Source organism: Anomaloglossus baeobatrachus, chromosome 4 (assembly GCF_048569485.1).
Source record: "Anomaloglossus baeobatrachus isolate aAnoBae1 chromosome 4, aAnoBae1.hap1, whole genome shotgun sequence".
Lineage (NCBI taxonomy): Eukaryota > Metazoa > Chordata > Amphibia > Anura > Aromobatidae > Anomaloglossus > Anomaloglossus baeobatrachus.
Genome location: NC_134356.1, coordinates 573,782,163 through 573,804,098, shown reverse-complemented (window position 1 = coordinate 573,804,098; position 21,936 = coordinate 573,782,163). Strand labels below are relative to the sequence as shown.

The following is a 21,936-nucleotide window of genomic DNA, read 5'->3' as shown; positions in this document are numbered from 1 at the left end:
CCACCCCACAACATGGACAGCAGGCATCAGTTCTAAGACCCATCCCTCGCAATACATTTTTGGTTCTTTAGACTCTATGAAGAAATAAACAGAGATCTTCTGTGGGTTGTGTTGATGAAAACTTTTACTATTGATTCCAGAATATCATGCAATTACTCCAAAGACATATGACCCACATCTCTTTCCCAATTTGCTTTAACTAGGGCCATAGGATCCCCCATTATTTCAATAATAGTGAGTTATATACCGTAATAAAGAAATAATGCTCTAGACTGTACCACAAAGTCTAGTAACCTATTAGATGAGATGGAGAGGTCAGAGACAACTTACTGAGATCTTATTCTATGTCTCAGGTGTAGGTGTAGGTACTTAATGAAATCAGAATTGCGCTATTCTCCTTTTTCAAAGTGTTCAAAAGAGCAAAAATGACCATCAACATATTGGTACAGATATTTCACACCCTGCCTTCTCCACTCACCAAACTCCTTCTGATGCTGTAATTCCATCAAGCCAGGGTTTTTCCAGATAGGGGTATACCTAGTACAATCTTGCATTCCCAGCCACTTCTTGCAGACCAATCAGATTTTATGTATCAGGGGTAATGTAGGGTAACATCTGAAATTGGTTTTAAATTTAGGGATTCCAAGAGTTGCAGCAAATGTTCACGTCTTCTAAAATGTTTCAACACCAGCACCCCAACTTGTTTTTTCCCAGCCGCTAAAATGTTGAAATTGGGAAGCCAAGTCATACCCTCATACATGCGACAGCGCTAATCAAGCTTGATCTTTCGGAAGTTGTAGCTTTTTAAGCTTAGTTCAAGGGATTCCCTTTTTTGAGACTAAATCCTAATCAAATCCTATTTCTAGAGTCATCCCGAGAAGCCTTTAGATTTAGAAACAACCTACACAAATTAATGGCTGTTGATTTTGAGGGCATGACACCGGCCTGTCAGGGTGGATTATCCAGGTGATGGCCTTGCTCAGACGTGTTGATAGAAATTTTGGCAGAATCAGAAGCTAACAGCGGCATGGCCCTATGTAAGTCCGGTAATTCATTGTCCCTTCCCTTTGTAGGAAGAACTCCATTTTTGCTTCAGATCTTGCAATGCTTTAGTAATTGCTGTTTTCTAAAATTTGGAATTCCAGAAACTTTCCATTTTGCTTCCTTTGCATTCTAGGTCCAAACCCTATTGATTTCTAGATGAATACGCCAACTGATATTGTGTCCTTAACTGAAAAACCACATGTTCTCAAGACTAAAGCAAGGAACAATGCAAATAACAGGCCAAGCGGCAAAAGCTCGTCCTTAATAAGTAAAGATGGATGTTCCATCACCACATCTGATTTAACCACTAGCTAAACAGTGTCCACTACTTTACTAACTGCTAAATGTTCTATTAATGGATATTATAGTATGTAGTATGTAGTATTGTATGTAATATATAGTATTGTATGTAGTATTGTATTGTAATGTATGTATGTAGTATTCCTCTCTGTTCCCAATTACAGAGTACTTTTTTTTTTTTACTGTTATGGCTTATTGCATAGGTGAACCTGTCATTGCTAGTCTAGCAGTGGTGGCCAAACATGCACAGTGCTTACAAGCTCTTTCCAATAGAGCTTGTAAATGCTGCTCTAAAACTGGCCAGCATCCTTCGATGCTGAAGAGGGAAAGCTGCTTCATATGGCAGCATCGGGAGAGCACCGGTCAGGCCTGTGGAGTCACAATGTCACCTGTCAATCAAGAAATAAATTGTATTCCAGCACGCAGGAAGTCAGGAGGCTGGGGAGAACTGCGCCGTGGGACACACCCTTCAAATCGCAGAGTGACAGTTATATGGGGCAAAAATAATTGATAGACCGCAAATCATAAAAACCTACATTTAACTAAAATAATGTGGTTCCATGGTGGAGAATTTGCTGTTGACAACCTTCCATCCACCACATTAATAAGACAGTGGTGATCACAATTAAAAAAATTAGTAAATGGTTCCTCACTAGAAAATTACATGGCTCCATGACCGTAATCAAGTAATTACGTATTCTTGTTGGAGCCATTCCACATTTACACCGGTTAGTTTTCGGTTCATGTGATCTTATCCTAGATAACCCCCAAAGTATTTCTCTATATTTTGACCACAACTGACCCTCTATTTAACAAAACTAACAATTACAGAAGCCATTGATATTGACACTGCGAAGGTGTTTACATACGATGGATTGCTGCAGTGCCGCTCTGCACTCTGTACACCGGCTCCACAGCTTCTCGTACAGGCTGACCATGAACTCCACGACCCCCAGGCTCCATCCACAGCAGATGGGTGTTGTCCAACTGGGATGCAATCACCACCAAAGCACCACTGCAAACCAATAAAAATAAGTATCAAAAACAGTCACTGCTCCATCTACCAACACCTCACTACACCTTAACCTCATCATAACTGTGTGACTTCTGTTTCCTACCCTTTTTTCACGAGCCAAAGCTTGATTTATACATGACTAGTTATAGTCTTCAATGACTCCACCGCTGGCGCAATGCTGAGCTCTCAGATGCACAGGCTTGTATTCACCGGTATCGGCTTCCTAAGGATGCAGATACTGGTGAAAATGAGCCGCCGGGCAATGGGGGGGCCGGGTGGTGTGGAGCAGGACACTACTATATCCAGCTCTTTGGCTGTCCCAGGTCGCGGGTCGGACATTACACAAGTCTAGTCTATTCCATAGGTTTTTTTTCTTCTTCAGTATAACAACATTAATTACAATTGTATGAGAAATGAGCTAGACATCATAATACATTTGCTTTGCAGAATCCAAATAGTTCTTTGGTAGGCACCTTCTGCAATTTTTTAAAATGTTCCTGTTTTGGGAAAGTTGTTCCAATCAAACAATTGTTTAACCTATGAGTTTGTAAATCTCTAAGTAGACTAGTAATTCACAGCCTATTGTAACACCCAAAACTATTCCATCTATACTGTGAAGGCAACAGCTTTTGTAGTTGCTGTCTGATGGGCAGGGGAATAACTATAAGGCACTCAAAGGTTGTGGTCTCACCAGTCTCTGGTGCCTAAGGAAGTCTGAGAGGTCTCACTGAAGAGACAAAGACTATGAATGAAAACTAATACCGTATTTTTGTTTTATAAGACGTACTGGATTATAAGACACAGCCCAAATTTAGAGATAAAAAAGGTTAATGTAAAAAAAAAATAAAAATGAGGTCCGTCTTATACTGCAGTGTTGTCTTACCGGAGATGGGGCAGCAGCGGTGGTGGAGTGGAGTCACAGGAGGCAGGGGCAGTGCTAGTGGGGTCTGTGCTGGCAGCGGTGGGGTCTGTGCTAGCTTCAGTGGGTCTGTGCTGGCAGCAGAAGCTGTGGTGGCTGTGTGGAGCAGGCCGGTTCGGTGGGTGTCCTAGATGCTCTGTCGGTGGTCCGGTCTTTAAAGAAATGGCGCCCTGGAGCGGCGCATGCACAGATGGAGTTCTCAACCCAGCGCTCCATCTGCGTATGCGCTGACTCTGGGCGCCATCATTTGAAGCCAGAGCATCTGGGACACCCGCCGCATAGCCACCGCAGCCCACACAGCCATTGGAGCCCACACAGCCAGCCGGCCGCCCGCACAGAGAGGCAGTCAGCCGGCTGCCAGCCAGCACAGAGAGGTAGCCGGCCACCAGCCCACACAGAAAGGTAGCCGGCCACCAGCCCGCACACAGAGGCAGCTAGTCACCAGCTTTCACAGAGAGGCAGCTGGCCGCCAGCCCACACAGAGATGCACCTGGACGCCCGCACAGAGATGCACCTGGCCGCCCCCACTGACAACCGGCCGCACATAGAGGCAGCTGTCCGGCCGCACAAACAGCCCCCCGCGCCAATTCTCCATCTCCCGGTAAGCTATATTCGGATTTTAAGACGCACCCCTCATTTTCCTTCCAAATTTTTGGGAGGAAAAGTGCATCTTATAATCCGAAAATTACGGTAAATGGAGTACAATATAACAGATTTTGCATGGGAGCCTGGGAATTTTAAAAAACACCTGTGCTACTGGTAAACTCAGAAAAGAAAAGAAAATTCAGTGTTCCACTGATTCCTAGCTAGGAAACACAAGGGTCAATAAAAGGAATCTGTCAGCAGGTTTTTGCTACCTCATCTCTGCAGCATGATGTAGGCAGAGAGCTCCTGAATCCAATGATGTATCACTTAGATTACTAGCTGCAGCCGTTTTGACACAATCAGAGCTTTTAGATTTAGCTATGTTGCAGAACTAAGAGGCCTTCCCATGCCCACACCAGGCTCTCAATAGAGTTTGTACATAGACAGTGAGGTGTCAATCACAGTAGGGGGCGTGCTGGACTGCTGTGTTAGTGATATTGCAGTCCTGCAATTATAAGGGTCCTGCTACTTAAACAAACATGGCAAATAAACAATAGATCAGACCTTGACAAGACAGGCATCCCTAAATTCCCTGTGTTCACCCTTGCAGCAATCTGTCTTCAGCTTACATAGCAAAATCCTGCTGACAGATTCCCTTTAAAGGGTCATTATTGACTTTTAGGATTGCTACTTCCAATAGGTGGCACTAGAGTTCAAGTCCTTTTCCTCTCTGAAGAGACAATTTGCATATTAAATTTCCCAGAGGAGCATGCAAAGTGTTTAAGGGGTACTTTGCACGTTGCGGCATCGCTAGCATCGGCTAGCAATGCCGAGCGCGATAGTACCCGCCCCCGTCGCCCATGCGTGAGTGGGACGTAAATATCCTGGCCACCTCCTTTCTTCCGCATAGCCGGTGGAGGCAGGTAAGGAGATGTTCCTCGCTCATGCGGTGTCACACACAGCGATGTGTGCTGCCGCAGGAACGAGGAACAACATCGTATCTCCTATTGGTGCGACATTATGGAATTGACCGACACTACACAGATCACCGATTTTCGACGCTTTTGCGATCGTTTATCGGCGCATCTAGGCTTTACACGTTGCAACGTCGTTACCGGCGCCGGATGTGCGTCACTTTCGTTTTGACCCTGATGATATCGCAGTAGCAATGTCGCAGCGTGCAAAGTACCCCTAAGGGGCACTTTGCACACTACGACATCGCAGCTGCGATGTTGGTGGGGTCAAATCGAAAGTGACGCACATCCGGCGTCGCAGTCGATATCGTAGTGTGTAAATCCTCTTTGATACGATTAACGAGCGCAAAAGCGTCGTAATCGTATCATCAGTGTAGAGTCCGGCATTTCCATGAATTGGGAAATACCGATGTTACGATGTTGTTCCTCGTTCCTGCGGCAGCACACATCGCTGTGTGTGAAGCCGCAGGAGCGAGGAAAATCTCCTACCTGCGTCTTGCGGCTCACGCCGGCTATGCAGAAGGAAGGAGGTGGGCGGGATGTTTACGTCCCGCTCATCTCCGCCCCTCCGCTTCTATTGGCCGCCTGCCGTGTGACGTCGCTGTGACGCCGCACGACCCGCCCCCTTAATAAGGAGGTGGTTCGCCGGCCAGAGCGACGTCGCAGGGCAGATAAGTGTGTGTGAAGCTGCCGTAGCAATAATGTTCGCTACGGCAGCTATCACCATGATATTGCAGCTGCGACGGGGGCGGGGACTATCGCGCACGGCATCGCAGCATCAGCTTGCGATGTCGTAGTGTGCAAAGTGCCCCTTAGTCTCCTCATACTGACATGCCAGATCTGGCATGCCACACTCCATAAGAAGAAACTTTACTCCTTAAATCTTAGAGTATAGGCACCTTACTATCTACACTCTGAGCTCTATGAAATGTTCCTAACCCTGTGTTTGATCCTATGAGTCCAGTTTATACCTTTTTATCACCACAGGTGGTTCCATCCACGGCAGCGTCTAGTTTGGAGTGACATGTTGTTCCCACAGAGCACCAGAGTGAGTTACACACGTTCTGAAACAATGACATATTGACAACATACACGGAAAAGCCATTGAAAGACAATTATACTTCAATTTCTGGATGCATTTACATGCAACTACTGTATGTGAAAACTACTTTCTGGTGATGCAGGTAATAATCATGAAATGTATCAGTGAAGAGTTCATTAAATTATTGTTATATAGCCACATAAACATTTATAGCTGACTATGGACAGCTAACTTACATCAACATCTTTGCAGAAGGTAGACGTAGATCCATATTGCAAGCGGCACTGATGACTGACATCGTAAAGGACCCCTGGGGGCACAGAAGGGAAATCCAACAACTCTTTACTAGGTGGATCATCCAAGCAAAGACCCCATCCACGGCTACAGAAATAAAGTCAGAAAGACACAAAGAATATTACAGAAGACACAAATGCAGGATGTCATCATAATTAGTGACTGAAGCCCTCTAGATCTAATGTAGCTCCAGATTTATTCATCCCTGGTCTTCAAATAACTGTAACAGGTTAAAATGTATTGACCAAAATTATACAAGGTGTGATTTATCAGTTGGGCATAATAGAGGACTGATGTTGAGAAACACTGTTATGGAGAACACCTTAAGCCCTCCATACGCATTAAAGAGGTGGTCCACTACAAAGCATAGTGGCCACAACGTTGTAAAAGCTGAGACCAAAGGCTTTTTCAAATACCTTCTGTTGTCAATTGTGCCAGGGGGCGGCTCTATCAGTGTCCCCTCATCCCCATCACGTGACCCCCGGCTGTAGTGACCTCTGAAATCTGATGATGTCAAGTCAACTTCCGGAATTGGAAGTTGACCCGGCATCTCCAAGGAAGGACCCAGTTTCCCTGAGTGACTTGGCTGTGGGCGGAATTTCACCGCACATCACAGCCCTGCATCGCTCATGCTTGTGGCGCACTGCAGTAAAGGCGAGAACACGTGAGATGCTGGGCTGTGACAAGCGGTGAAAGTCCGCCCACAACCCAGTCACTCAGGGAGACTGGGTCCCGCCTCGGTGATGCTGGGTCAACTTCCAATTCCGGAAGTTGACATGACATCACCAGACATCAAAGGTCACTGCAGCCGATGGTCACGTGATGGGATGAGCAGACCGCGATAGCGCTGCTCACAGGCACAAATGACAATAATAGGAGAAGGAATTTAGAAAAAGCTTTACACCGCTGTGGCCACTATGCTTTGTCGTGGACCACCTCTTTAAATTAAACTTGAAAAAAATGGAAGGTTTGGATGAAAACTACATTCGTCATGTGAATTTCTTCATGAATGACCATGTGGTACAACTAACCCTAGAACGGGGAACACTTATAATCATCCAAAGTATCACATTTCCAGATTATCAGCTGGTTATTCTCTGACTACTTCTGAAACGTGAGGTTACATCGTCAAGGTCCATTATTAAGGTTCCTTGTCCAATATCATCTTCAGTGTGTTTGATGGATTCATACGAATGAACATTCATTTGAGGGTCAATCATTTGTTCATCAATCAGTTTTGATCTTAAACAGTATGTACAGTATGGGGCCAGTTATCAAACTAAAGAAATACATGTCTCCTTTGGATTGCAAACGGACGCCTATTAAATGTGTTTACATACAGGTGAAGACATATATATAAGATTAGCCACTGGTAAGGTACCACATCAAAATTGAAGTAGCCAGCAGGGGTACAGGAAGTAAAACTTAACTTTTAATAATTTCCCTTAAAAGGAAGCCGGAGATCCCAACTTCAATAAAATGTTATCTTAAAATTGCCAAAAACACACAGTTCCCCTCAGCATGTGTAAGGGGTTCAAATGGCCAGAAGAACACTTCTTAATGATAACAAAAATCTGGTATGCTGACCGGTGCAAACCTGCAGAATAGGGCAGCTACCAACAGGATTTGGACCACCACAGTACCACAGGGTCCCAAAAATCACTGTTCTCATATGTAGAAAAAATGAAATGGTCTCACCCAGATACGATCCATCCACCTTCACTTTAAAGGATCCTCATAATATCCAGGGCGTCCCAATGGTCCTTACATGGACTTAACATATGGTCCCCTTATTAAGAAATGGAGAACAGGGACACCAGGACCTCATTTGTTATCATTAAGAAGTGTTCTTCTGGCCATTTGAAGTTGGGATCTCCGGCTTCCTTTTAAGGGAAATTATTAAAAGTTAAGTACTTCCTGTACCCCTGCTGGCAACTTGAAGACATATATATGGTAAAATCAACCCATCCCGGTGTCAAATCTCACAAAGCTCCATATAGTCAATGTCAGGGAAATTTTCAGGGTTTTCGATCGAGCAGTAATCTTGGTGGATTGGGTTTCGACCAGATCAAGAGCCGGGTTGAGTGATTTTATCCCCAGTGAGTGGCTTCCACTGGGGTGGCGGCAAATGAAGGTATCTGGCTCATCCCAATGTATGTAAAGCGCTGTGGAATTAATAGAGCTATATAAATGAATAAAATTCATTCAATTCAAATTCATTGTGCCAGATTGTTCATAACTAACCCATTACTACTGTGCCAGGACACCAGGAGAGGGCAGCTCAATTTTATCTGGCTGGTGGATCATGGCAGGAGTTTATAGAGATGGGTTTCATACACTGATCTTAAACCGAATAGAGTTGTAGGAAAATAATGCAAATTAGAAGGAGTATGTCCTTTACAAAATTTGGTGCATATTTGCCTGTTTATGTACCAGAAATATTCCACTAAATCTGTAGGGCTGTGCTGCTTTTTGCTAAACCTGAATATTTTTCTTGTGACCTTTTAAAAGTGAACAAAGGAATGATCCAGCTTCACGTTTCCATAAACACACAGCTTTAATGAAAAATGTTTTTAAAATACAAAGAATATTTTTCTTGTAATAAAGATAAGCCCCAAAAGTATACCATCAAAAGTCAGCAAAAATCCAAAGGTTCTTTAAATCGCAACCAGACGCGTTTCAAGCACATGGCTCTTAGACATCTTCACCACGGTCTAAGAGCCATGTGCTCGAAACGCGTCTGGTGTGCGGGTTAAAGAACCTTTGGATCTTTCCTGACTCAGAGATGCTATACTTTTGGGGCTTATATTTATTACAAGAAAAATATTCTTTGTATTTTAAAAAAGTTTTTCATTAAAGCTGTGTGTTTATGGAAACGTGAAGCTGGATCATTTCTTTGTTCACCTGTGCCTCAGACGCTGAACAGCAGCGGGATCTCGAGCTTCAACACCGCCAGGAGTGCGGACGTCTTGGGGTGAACAGGATATTTGTTTCTTTGCACTTATTTCCTTTTAAAAGTGCGAAGTGGAATATGAAACCATAAAAAGTCACAAATTTTAGCAAAGAAGTGAAAACATTTTTGAATTTGGTTAGTATACCCCTATTTGAAAAAATGCTTTGATGGCTCAAATCGGCAAGAAAAAAAATGAGCAGCATAAGCAAAAGATTTCAGAAATGTCATTCACTGCATTGGTACTGTAAACCGCTGCAATAACATGCAAGGAAAAAAAAAACAGTGTGTGAACAAGTCCTTACTAGAGATGAACGAGTACCGAAATATTCGTAATCACTATACTTTGTAATACTCACGTATTTGTTCCGAATAACAAGTACGATGCTAGTCAATGGAAAATGCGAGTAATTTTCTGCTGGACCCAACAAAAAGGTCTGGGGGCCTGGGAAAAAGGCTGAAATGGATGGGAAAGTGATGAAACTGAATGGGGAGAACCTTGGGAATATGCCTGCCTGCATTTTTGACTCACATATGGGTCGGATCTCTCTCTCTCAGCCGCACCCACGATCGATAAGTATGAAGCACAGCCAGCCAATCTCAGTAATGCCACGACCAAGATGGCTGCGGCATTACTGTGATTGGATAAGAAACCCAGCATGTTTAGTGGCTGCAAATTAGGTGCCAAACCTGCTGGGCGGGACATACGAATATCACGAGGTGAGTACACAAAAACTTGCAATATAACGAGTAACCTGAATGCCATACTATACCTGCGAGTAGCGAATAGTAACGATTACACTCACTCATCACTAGTTCTTACAGCTTTCAGCAGCTATTTATGATTTGTATGTAAGGACTTGCTTCATTTTTTGTTGGTTATCATCTTATTATTCTTTACTTATTTTTTTCTCATTTTAGGATGACATTTAGGGGCTCTGGAACCAATTACTATTTTACATTAGAATTTAATTATTTTTTCAAGTTGCAATGTTGTGACTCGAGAGACCACGGTATAAAATCAGTGAAGAAGCTAGATGTGGTCTCATACACTTACTGCACTGAAGATAACCTCAAAGCTTAAAGGATTTTTTTTTCCTTTTCCACATTTTCCAAGCCTTCAACGTGCTTGTGTCCAAAATAATAGAAACAGCTGGTACTCGACCTTCCTGGGTTAACATTACATCAGCAGCACTGCAGCCAATCATTGGGATCAGCAGCTTGTACCATCTAAATAAGTAGAGCTATCAAGCCCACCGATTGCCAATGGTTATGTTTGCGTATCATCATCATTAGCGTCATTAAGCTATCACCAAAGCAGTGATGGACTCGGGAAGGGTAAGTATTGCTGTCTGTATTATTTTTAACTTAGGTACACTAAAGGCATACAAAATGGTGAAATCTCTTGACTACAGTCCTCCTGTAAGCCAAAAGGGTCAGGGTTTTAAGATTTTCTTAGTATTTCACAGGTTATGTAAATATTATCAGTTCCTCAGGGATTGCCACAAATGTTCACTCTGTGTGATATCTTCAAATCATGATCTGTCTGGTTACTTAAAGGAAATTTGTCATCAGGATTTCACTCCCAAACTATTTATATAGGCATGTAGCTCTTTCAAAGAAAAGTCCACCAATACCTTTAAGTATCCAGTCTGTTCCTCCATTACAAAGAAATCAGCTGAATTTATATGCAAATGAGGCTGTAGATTTGAAGCCTCTGTCACTCCAGCTCTTCTTCTCGCCTAGCGTAAACTCCTTCTGCTTCTGACTTCAGGCCATTTGTTAAACATGAAGAAGCGAGACTGAGCAAGGAATAGAGCTTTAGTGACAGAGCCTTCATATCTACTAATAGCTCTTCCTACTCATTTGCATATTAATTTATAGGTTGATTTCTCTGTAACAGAGTAACAGACTGGCGATGTCAAGATATTTCTCACCTTGTCTTTGAAAGAGCTACATGCACATATAAATATATAATAGTTTTGTGGGTGAGACCCTGTCGACAGATTCTTCCCTTTTAGGACTGTAATTTAAAAGCAAACACTTGATTACCTGTACACACTGTGTACCAAGTGGCTAGTCATGTTGTGAGAAAATGCCAAGGATGTGTGTGTAAATGGAAGGGGGGTACATTGAGGGATCTAAAGTTTAGCATGCATAGTCTGGCTTGTTTTACATGTGTTTTTTACTCTTTATTGCGATGTGTGTTCCTTTGCAGTTTTGCTGCCTAAAGTCTAAGTTTACAGTGTGCACATTCCAATAAGAATAAGTAAAAACCACCGCATGGACAGGTGTGTCCAAACTTTGACCGGGTCTGTGTGTATATTATATTATGTGTGTGTGTGTGTGTCTGTGTGTGTGTGTGTGATAAATAGTGAAAAAATTCACCCCCCCTTTACCATTTTTTTATATTTTACTACCCCTAATGTGGAATTTTACAGGGTTTTTTTAAGGTTTCTCTCAGTTCATGTGAATTATTTTTCAAGGCACAGTACAGTGTATATTGGAATACAATTGTGGGGCCAAAGTCTATTAGGAGCAAACAAACTACAAATCCACATCTCAGTGAACAAAAGGAAAAGAAGCTGATGAGCAACTGCACGAGGCGGAGGATTAAGCCCCCAATATCTTGACCCAGCGTGCGGCGTGTTTGTTCTATCATGGTGATCTTTTATTTTTCCAGGCCATACTTCAGTTATCTCTGATTATGATGTGGCAGGAAGTGGTCGATCTTCTTGTTTGTGTTTGGAACTTTAGAGGAAGCAAGTAAGGGGGAGGCACAGAGGAAAGAAAGCAGGGGCAGCTATTGTCCGGACAGTTTTCAGGGGTACGTAGGCTGTTCACAAAAGATTTATATCCCTGTAAGTAAAGTCAGATGCAATTTAAAGGCTGATGGCTGAAAATCATCAGAAAATAGCTGAATGTTATTCTGTTCACATCCCAGAACCATAACTTTATTTTCAATCTGGTGAAATTTTATTTGCAATGTGACATGTCATGAAGAACAGAAATATATCAGTGCAGCTGTAACTGTCCTAATAAGCGTAGTCATCACAGGCCTGACTGCCTGCTGAACAGGCACATTTTATATAGTCACAGAACTTAGTGCTGACATGAGTCTCAACGGGGTTCTGAGTTTGAGAACATGTTGGTCCCAACTATTTGTAAAGTTGAAAAATGGAAAATGCATATTATATGACTAGTGCACAACAAAGACTACAACTATTTACAGTGGTGCCATGTTTTTTTCACTGACGTAAAATCAGAATAAACCTTTAACGTTTTAGGTCAATTAGGAACCAAAATTATTTATATTTGCCAAATTCCAGAATAATGAGAGAGAGAGAGAAAGAGAGAGAGAGAATAGTTTAAGGCATTTTTATTATGTTCTGCAAAGTCAAAAGTTTACATACACTAAAGGGCATTTTACACGCTGCGATATCGGTATCGATATCGCTAGCGAGTGTACCCGCCCCCGTCGGTTGTGCGACATGGACAAATTTCTGTCCGTGGCGCACAACATCGCTTACACCCATCACATATGTGACGCCCTGGACTAGCTACATACCAACATACACCCCCCCACCCTAGACAGTTACAGCAGTCAATCAAAAACCCTTATTGCCTCCCTCCAAGGTCTGATGTCCACACCAGGTGGGGCGGAGCCAGGCGGTTGGCCCCACCCATCGAGGAGTTCACAGGCCTGGAGGCGGGAAAAGTGTCAGATTAGTTTTGGAGGTGGAAGTGAGAGGAGTAAACACTTCAGGTGTCTGGGTAGGAGCCCAGGCACTGACAGCAAGGTTGGCAGACGGTGGTGGCCGTCTGCAGGAGTTGGTGGAACTCTGCGAAGCCGTAAGGACTGGGGTCGGGCGTTGGCCCGCCGGTACCGAACCGGGGAGCGGAGTGAAGCTAAGCACACAGGCAGGGCCATCGGACCCCAACCAGGCTTGGAGCCGCCGTCAATAGTCAAATTCGAGTGTGACAGGAACCCCAGGGGTTCCCCAACAATGAAGTCCTGACAGAAGGCAACAGTCCACACCATGAGGATATACAGCCACCGCCACAGGCTAGAGATCCAAGGGCCAGCGCCTGCGGGCAAAACGGGCTCCTACAGCACCTATACGCCGGGGAGCGGACTACCGGTGGGCAACCACAGGAGTCAGAACATTCTAAAAGGTGCAGGGAAAGACAGCCACCATCAGCCGTCCCGGGAGAGCACAACAACAACACTGCAGCCGGCTGCGGGACCCGTCCATCCGGCCGTTTTGGTTTACCAGAAACTCTGTCAGTGATTGTCTGAGTGAGTACACCAGTGCCGACCGGCACCGCGCCGCGCAGTCCCTGCACCCCAACCATCCAGCCTCCCCGTTACATCATCGGGCCCCGGGATCACCAACCCCCCTACCCACGGAGGGGACAACATCCCAGCTGCACCCTACCATCTCTCCCGGGAACCCCGTTACCAGCAGCGGTGGTGCCATCATCACCACGTCCTGTGGGTGGCGTCACGAACAATCTCCCTAACCAAACTATCCTTTTTCACCCACGGGTGAGGAGCGCTGCTCGAGTCCCCGGGTCCGGCCCACCGCTCAAGTCACCAAGCAGCAGCAGAAGCCCCGGACCCGAGCGTGGCGAGCGCGTCCCCCTCCACCCGCTACACATATATTTACCTTCCCTGCGACGTCGCTCTGGCCGGCGAACCGCCTCCTTTCTAAGTGGGCGGTTCGTGCGGCGTCACAGCGACGTGACACGGCAGCCGTCCAATAGCAGAGGAGGGGCGGAGATGAGCGAGCGGAAGATCCCGCCCACCTCCTTCCTTCCCTTCCAGTGGACGCAGGTAGATGTTCGTCGTTCCTGCGGTGTCACACGTAGCGATGTGTGGTGCCGCAGGAACGATCGATGAACAACATTGTACCTGCAGCAGCAACAACATTATGAAAAGGAGCGACGTGTCAACGATCAACGATTTTTGATGTTTTTATGATCGATGATCGTCACTCCTTGGTGTCACATGCTGCGATGTCGCTAACGGCGCAGGATGTGCGTCACTAACGACGTGACCCCGACTATATATCGTTAGCGATGTTGCAGCGTGTAAAGCACCCTTAAGAGTAGTATGCCTTTAAACAATATGGGACAGCCCATATGATGATGTCATTTCTTTGGAAGCTTCTGACAGGTTAACAATAGAACTACTGGACTCGTGACACCTATATAGAAATACATGGTGCAAAGAAGTCAAAATGACTACCTCAGTAGTTTTAGTGATAATTGACAACATCTGAGTTAATTAGAGACACACCTGTGGATGTATTTTAATGCACACCTGAAACACACTGCATCTTTGTGTAGCAGCATCAGAAAGTCAAAAGAAATTAGCCAAGATCTCAGGAAGAGAAACGTGGACTTGGACAAGTTTGATTCATCCTTGGGTGCAATTTCCAGATACCTGAAGATGCCTCGTTCATCTGTACAAACAATTATATGCAAGTACAAACAAGATGGAAATGTCCAGCCTTCATACTGTTTAGAAAGGAGACGGGTTCTGTGTACCAGAGATGAATGTGGTTTGGTCAGACATGTGCATATCAATTCAAGAACAAAAGCAAAAGACCTTGTGAAGATACTGGTGGAAGCTAGTAAGATTGTGCCATTATCCACAGTAAACCAAGTACTGTATCAGCATGGGCTGAAAAGTCACTATGCCAGGAAGAAGCCATTACTCCAAAAGAAACATAAAAATGCCAGATTGATGTTTGCAAATGCACACAGGAACAAAGACCTTCATTTTTGGAGACATGTCCTGTGGTCTGACGAAACTAAAATTTAACTGTTTGGTCATAATGACTATTGTTACGTTTGGTGGAAAAAGTGAGAAGCTTTAAAGCCTAAGAACACCATCCCAACTGTGAAACAAGGGGGTGGCAGCATCATGTTGTGGGGTTGTTTTGCTGCAGGAGGGACTGGTGCACGTCACAAAATAGATGGCGTCATGAGGAAAGAAGATTATGTGGCAATACTGAAGCAACGTCTCAAGACATCAGCCAGGAACTTAAAGCTTGGGCGGAAATGGGTCTTCCAAATGGACAATGACCCAAAGCATACTGCCAAACTGGTTACAAAGTGGCTTAAGGATAATAAAGTCGATGTTTGGATTGGCCATCGCAAAACTCTGATCTTAATCATATTGAAAATGTATGGCCAAAGCTGAAAAGGCCGATGCGAGCCACGCAACCTACAAACATGGCTCAGTTACACCAGTTCTGTCAGGATGAATGGGCCCAAATTTCTACCAACTATTGTGAGAAGCTTGTAGAAGATTATACAAAACGTTTGACCCAAGTCATACAGTGTAAGGGCAATGGTAACAAATACTAAGGAAATGTATGTAAACTTTTAACTTTGCAGAAAGTAATAAAAATGCGTTAAAACATTCTCTCTCTCTCATAATCCTGGCTTTTGACAAATATAAATAATTTTGGTTCCTAATTGACCTAAAATGGGAAAGGTTTATTCTGATTTCATGTCAGATAGTGAGAAAAACATGCGAGAAAGAAAAACATGTGAGAAAAACGTGACTTTTTACATAATCTATGTAAACGTCTGATTTTAACTGTAGATACTTAAGGTGTATGGGATCTGTTTGAAAGCGCAAAAGTTTACTCAAACATTACAAAAGGTCAACCCCACGATGCAGAGTTTTTCACCTTGGTTAATTGCACCAACTAAAAGTGATTATACGTGGTGACAAAGTGGCATAAGTGTTGATTTTTAAATGGGCAGTGATGGGCGGACCCGGACTGTAAAAGTCCGGACCCGCGCAGTTTCAAATGTAGCAAAGTGCCATAAAAAGTGACTGCCCACTGTGAGTTTTAGGCAGAGAAAGAGCCGCGCAATAAGTAGTGATATCACTCAGGTTACTTGCAGTCACAGATGGAGGTTCCCATGGTCCTCCACCTGTGATCGCTGGTAAACTGACCTCAGATGACCTTAGTAAACTGTGTCACCTGGCAGAAAAGCAAAGTTTTTTGCCAAGAGATGATTTCTACACCATATTCCTACACCCAATGTACACCTCCTGGCAAAAAAAATGCATAACTACCGCATGCGGTATGATGCGGTTTTGATACCATTTTTTGCTAGGAGGTGTAGATTTGGTGCAGGAATACGGTGTAAAAATGTCATCACCAAATTTGCATCTCTTGGCCCTAAAATGCAAAAAAATGTTTTGACACCATTTGCTGTGGTTTTCTGCGAGCAGGTGCAAATTTGATACTGAAATGTTTGTGTTTTTTTGCTAGGAGGTGTAGTTTGAGTGCAGGAATATGGTGTAAAAATTTCAGCATCAAATCTACATCTCTTGACAAAAAAACACGGTTTTCTGTCAGGAGCTGCAGGTCTGTGAACTCAGTGACCTCACCTGAGGGGAGGTCACTGAGTTTACTGAGGTCAGTTTACCTGCGATCACAAGTGAAGGATCGTGGGAATCGCCAGCTGTGACAGCAAATAACCTGAGTGATGTCACCACTCATCACGTGACTCATTCTCTGCCTGAAGCTCACAGCGGACAGTTATGTTATGTTGCCACCTGCTGTCACATCAGATGTAGCAGAGCTGGAATCATCATGGGAGTTTGTGTGGATTACGTTGGACCTCGGTGTTTTGGGGTAATAAAGGGGTGAAAGAGGGTGTTTCGTTTTTTTTCAAATAAAGTATTTTTCGGTATTTGCATTTATTTCTTTTCACGCATAGATTAGTATGAGGGGGTGTCTCATAGATGCCTTCCATTACTAATTTAAGGCTTAGTGGAAACTAAGAATAATACTTGCTATAAGGTTGATAGGCAATGTTTTATAGATTTAAACAGAATGGATGTCGTTAATAAGACAAAATGGATTACATTTCTATACATTACTTAGTACCGCATATAATCAAATGAATAAGGATCGCTGAATGTCTCCAATTTCTGTGCTTAGCTCTGTTATATAGTGGATGTCAGCAACCTTGCAAGTTAAATATTACCCACATAGGAGACCCCTGTCAAGTTACTAAACCACATGAGAGACATCACATGAACAACACTCAGCACTGGTGTCTGAACCATACCTAAGAAGTAGGAAAAATATTTAACCTTTACACAATAGACCTTCATATTGGCCGGTACAGCAAAATTGTGTTCTGAATTTGTATAAGTAAAACCAGTGATTTCTGTGAATATTTACACCTTATATGTCTTCACCCAGATAAAAAAAAACAAAATGTTTGATATAGAGTATACATTTTAGCTTGCATGTTTCAGTAACACAAACATTTTGGAAAATGTAGGATTCTTGGCAACAGAGATAGAGGACTTGTTCTATATTTTGTTGAGGGTCACTGCATTTGGCTGCACAAAATGATCCCTGACTTTATATTGTCCCTGCTGTTAGTATTCATAGTATTATGTGGCCTTCCTGCTGGGTTTTCATCTCTTCCCTTTTAGGACCCAGCAGAGCTCTCCTTCCATCCAGCTGCTGATTATCAGTATTCTCCATGTGCTTAAATACTTCCATCTTACCTTAACTTGTGCTGGTGATATTATTTAGTTAATTCAAGCTCTGGTTGCAAGAAGGTGGCTTGTTTCATTGCTGAAACCTTGCTGAACTACCTTAGTCATCTGTGGAGAAGTTCAGCATTTTCCCCGTGTGTCCTCCTTTTGTCTTCTCAAGGGTTGATGAAGAACTGATCCCACCCGTTCCCTATTTAGGGTCCAGCTCTAGGGATACTTAGGGTCAGGTATCCGGTTCAGCGCATTGGTGCGGAACCCATCTAGAGTGGTTAGGGACATAACAAACCAGCGGTAGGTTTGGTCAGGGGTCACCATCTCCCCCTTCTCTAGATACAAGGTTTCCCTTCTCTTTTGCAATTTGCTTGGTACTTCCCCATACCTAGCTTGAAAACAGGATTCACAATAGGCAATGTCGCACCTGGCCCTGCTCCACCTCTCTTCACCATGACCTATACACACGCTCTTTAGACACTTCAATAGCAAAGATAGGATCAGGGTCTGACCATTGTGGCTAATGTACATGTATTGCTTCCAGATACAAAAGGAAGTAGGAGTCTAATAAAGCCCCAATGGCCAGTGTGAAAATCACAAGACTAACAGTTTTTATTTTTAATACAGATTTTAATATATAAAAAAATAATGTTGCCAAAAATTAAGAAAAAAATATATTTAAAAAAGAAAACCTGATATAATCAATAGGTAATTTTCTGATGATAGCTTCCTTTTAAGAATTGTTTACATTTTGGATGTAATTGTTCTTTTTTAAAGCAAAGATCAAAGTGATATGTTTCACGAGGACACTGTTACCTAATACAGTCTTCAAGAAATCCCAACAGGTATTTATCGTAGACTGCAACAGGATCACTAAAAAAAATAATAATAATCTAGCGGATTTATTTTCTCTATGGAAAAACATCAAGAAGACTGGAAAGATTGCGAGACCTTCGACAAGTGTTAGGATATGACCATAAAGTATTTCTAATCAGAAAATAGGAAAGTTTGGAAATTACTGGTTTATCGTGAGCAATAAGATTGTATACATAAACCAGATATGTAGATTCACTAGTAGTCAACATAAAAATCCCTAATGATACATCTGGCCATTAAAGGTCACATTATATTATATTTATGGCCTTTTCATTTGGCGGATGGATGTAAAGCCAATCATCTGTTCAAGAGAATAGGAGCTGATCTGCAGCACTTGGCAGGGGCTACTACACATTGCGCGAAGCCGTGCAGAGCCTCACACATCAAAACTGAAAGAGTGACTAAGCAGACTACAGAAAAAATAAATCAGTGAAAGGGAAGGTTACATATTATTGCATTAAACATTCAAGTAAGGGTAAAATTTGTAAAACTTACTCCAAAAAGCGTGTGATGTAGTCTCTGCTGCAGCGTGACCAGGTGAGAGGAGATGTGTCGTACAATAACTGGGGAGACATGATGTGAGGTCTCTTTCCCTTGGGTTCACAATCATTCCCAATGCCATCGTGTTGGACCCCGAAACTAGGACACAGAAGAATAAAAGTTATTCAAAGTGGCTGAGCTAAGAAATAAAAAGGTGCAATTTATAATTACATATATATATATATATATATACAGTACAGACCAAACGTTTGGACACACCCTCTCATCTCTAGAACAACTGTTAAGAGGAGACTTTGTGCAGCAGGCCTTCATGGTAAAATAGCTGCTAGGAAACCACTGCTAAGGACAGGCAACAAGCAGAAGAGACTTGTTTGGGCTAAAGAACACAAGGAATGGACATTAGACCAGTGGAAATCTGTGCTTTGGTCTGATGAGTCCAAATTTGAGATCTTTGGATAAAACCACCGTGTCTTTGTAGAAAAGGTGAACGGATGGACTCTACATGCCTGGTTCCCACCGTGAAGCATGGAGGAGGAGGTGTGACGGTGTGGGGGTGCTTTGCTGGTGACACTGTTGGGGATGTATTCAAAATTGAAGGCATACAGAACCAGCATGCCTACCACAGCATCTTGCAGCGGCGTGCTATTCCATCCGGTTTGCGTTTAGTTGGACCAGCATTTATTTTTCAACAGGACAATGACCTCAAACACACCTCCAGGCTGTGTAAGGGGTATTTGACTAAGAAGGAGAGTGATGGGATGCTACGCCAGATGACCTCATCCCCACAGTCATCAGACCTGAACCCAATCGAGATGGTTTGGGGTGAGCTGGACCGCAGAGTGAAGGCAAAAGGGCCAACAAGTGCTAAGCATCTCTGGGAACTCCTTCAAGACTGTTGGAAAACCGGTGACTACCTCTTGAAGCTCATCAAGAGAATGCAAGAGTGTGCAAAGTAGTAATGAAAGCAAAAGGTGGCTACTTTGAGGAACCTAGAATATAAGACATATTTTCAGTTGTTTCACACTGTTTTAAGTATTTCATTCTACATGTGTTAATTCATAGTTTTGATGCCTTAAATGTGAATCTACAATTTTTAGAGTCATGAAAATAAAGAAAAGTCTTTGAATGAGGAGGTGTGTCCAAACTTAAACTTTTGCTCTGTACTGTATATATATATATATATATATATATATATATGTATATATATATACTAACACTAAGGGCCACTTTACACACTGCGATCTCGCTAGCGAGCGTACCCGCCGTCGGTTGTGCGTCACGGGCAAATCGCTGCCCGTGGCGCACAACATCGCTCGGACCCGTCACAATACTTACCTGCCTAGCGACGTCGCTTTGACCGGCGAACCGCCTCCTTTCTAAGGGGGCGGTTCGTTCGGCGTCACAGCGACGTCACTAAGCGGCCGCCCAATAGAAGCGGAGGGGCGGAGATGAGCGGGACGAACATCCCGCCCACCTCCTTCCTTCCTCATTGCGGGCGGCCACAGGTAAGGTGAGATTCCTTGTTCCTGCATGTCACACAAAGCGATGTGTGCTGCCGCAGGAACGACGAACAACCTGCGTCCTGCAGCAGCAACGATATTTGGGAAATGGACAGCGTGTCAACGATCAACGATAAGGTGAGTATTTTTGATCGTTAGCGGTCGCTCGTACGTGTCACACGCAACGACGTCAATAACAAGAACGGATGTGCGTCACAAATTCCGTGACCCCCAACGACATCTCATTAGCGATGTCGTTGCGTCTAAAGCAGCCTTAAGTCAAACTTTAGGGAGGCTGTTCCTAATTGTGAAGACGACTAGCTGACATAAGGAGACTTATAGGGCAGGCAATACTTCCAGGACAAAAAGTGTACAAATTAGCCCTCTTCCATAGTATAAAATGTGATATTAAGAGTGAAAACCATCTGATTTAGGATACACTGCCCAGCATAAATGAGTACACCCACTTTTAAAGTAGGATTTTAATCAATATCTCACTGAACTCAAGAATAATTTCCAAATTTTGAGACTGAATCTCATAGAACATTTTTTAACCCATAACATGAAAGTAAGGTTAATAATATCACTTTCATTACAAAATCTTCAGTGTTACCCACATTAGTTAATGCAAAAGTAATAAACCTCACATCAAAAAATACTATATCTAGTATTTTCATCACCTCCATGATTTTTAAGTATAGCACAAATTCTTCTAGGTACCGTATTTTTCGGACTATAAGACGCACTTCCCCCCCCCCCCAAATGTTGGGGGAAAGTGGGGGGTGAGTCTTATAGTCTGAATGTAGGGCATGGCTGTGGGGAATGATTGTGCTGCGGTGGAGCGGGTTATCGGCGGCATGAGCACACTGTAGCAACGCCTGCCGTGACCACGTGCGCCCGCTCATTTCATATGAATCCTCCCGCCCATCATCTCTCAGCGCTGAAGCCAGCGCTGACAGGGGGATAGGCGAATAGTAAAGAGCCGGCCCGTGTGATCACTCCTGGCAACTACAGCCTGGAGTGATCATGTGCAGCTGTATTCACTGCTCCCTGCGCATCATCATCAACACGGGGCACAGTGAATCAGTATAGTCACCCGTCACCGTTGAATGCAGCATCGCGATGTCCTCCTGTCTGCCGGCCGCTGCTGTGTGTGGAGACTAGCAATGTGCACAGTGATGACATCATCACTGTGGTCAGCGCTCTCTACACACATCAGCGGGCGGCAGAAAGGAGGTCATCACGATGTTGCATTCAACGGCTCCGCACAGGTCAGCAGCGCTGCTGCTGACACAGACAGGAGGACGAGCGATGCTGCTGGAGTGAGGAAAGGTGAGTATAAATGTTTGGGGTTTTTTGTGTGCCACAGGATGCAGGCCAAATACCAGGATGGGGTAT

At 43.7% G+C, this 21,936-nt stretch overlaps 1 protein-coding gene across 2 annotated transcripts in view; it reads right to left on the bottom strand.

Annotated features, from left to right (window-relative positions):
- Positions 1-21,936, bottom strand: part of ADAMTS7 (ADAM metallopeptidase with thrombospondin type 1 motif 7) — a 180,598-nt gene that overhangs the window by 115,737 nt on the left and 42,925 nt on the right. For both annotated transcript variants that reach the window (XM_075346093.1, XM_075346094.1), the window contains exons 8-11: positions 19,034-19,177; positions 6,116-6,260; positions 5,809-5,901; positions 2,214-2,359 (exon numbers count right to left, since the gene is read on the bottom strand). In XM_075346093.1, the coding sequence (XP_075202208.1) occupies positions 2,214-2,359; positions 5,809-5,901; positions 6,116-6,260; positions 19,034-19,177 (528 nt within the window). The remainder of the gene's footprint in view (positions 1-2,213; positions 2,360-5,808; positions 5,902-6,115; positions 6,261-19,033; positions 19,178-21,936) is intronic.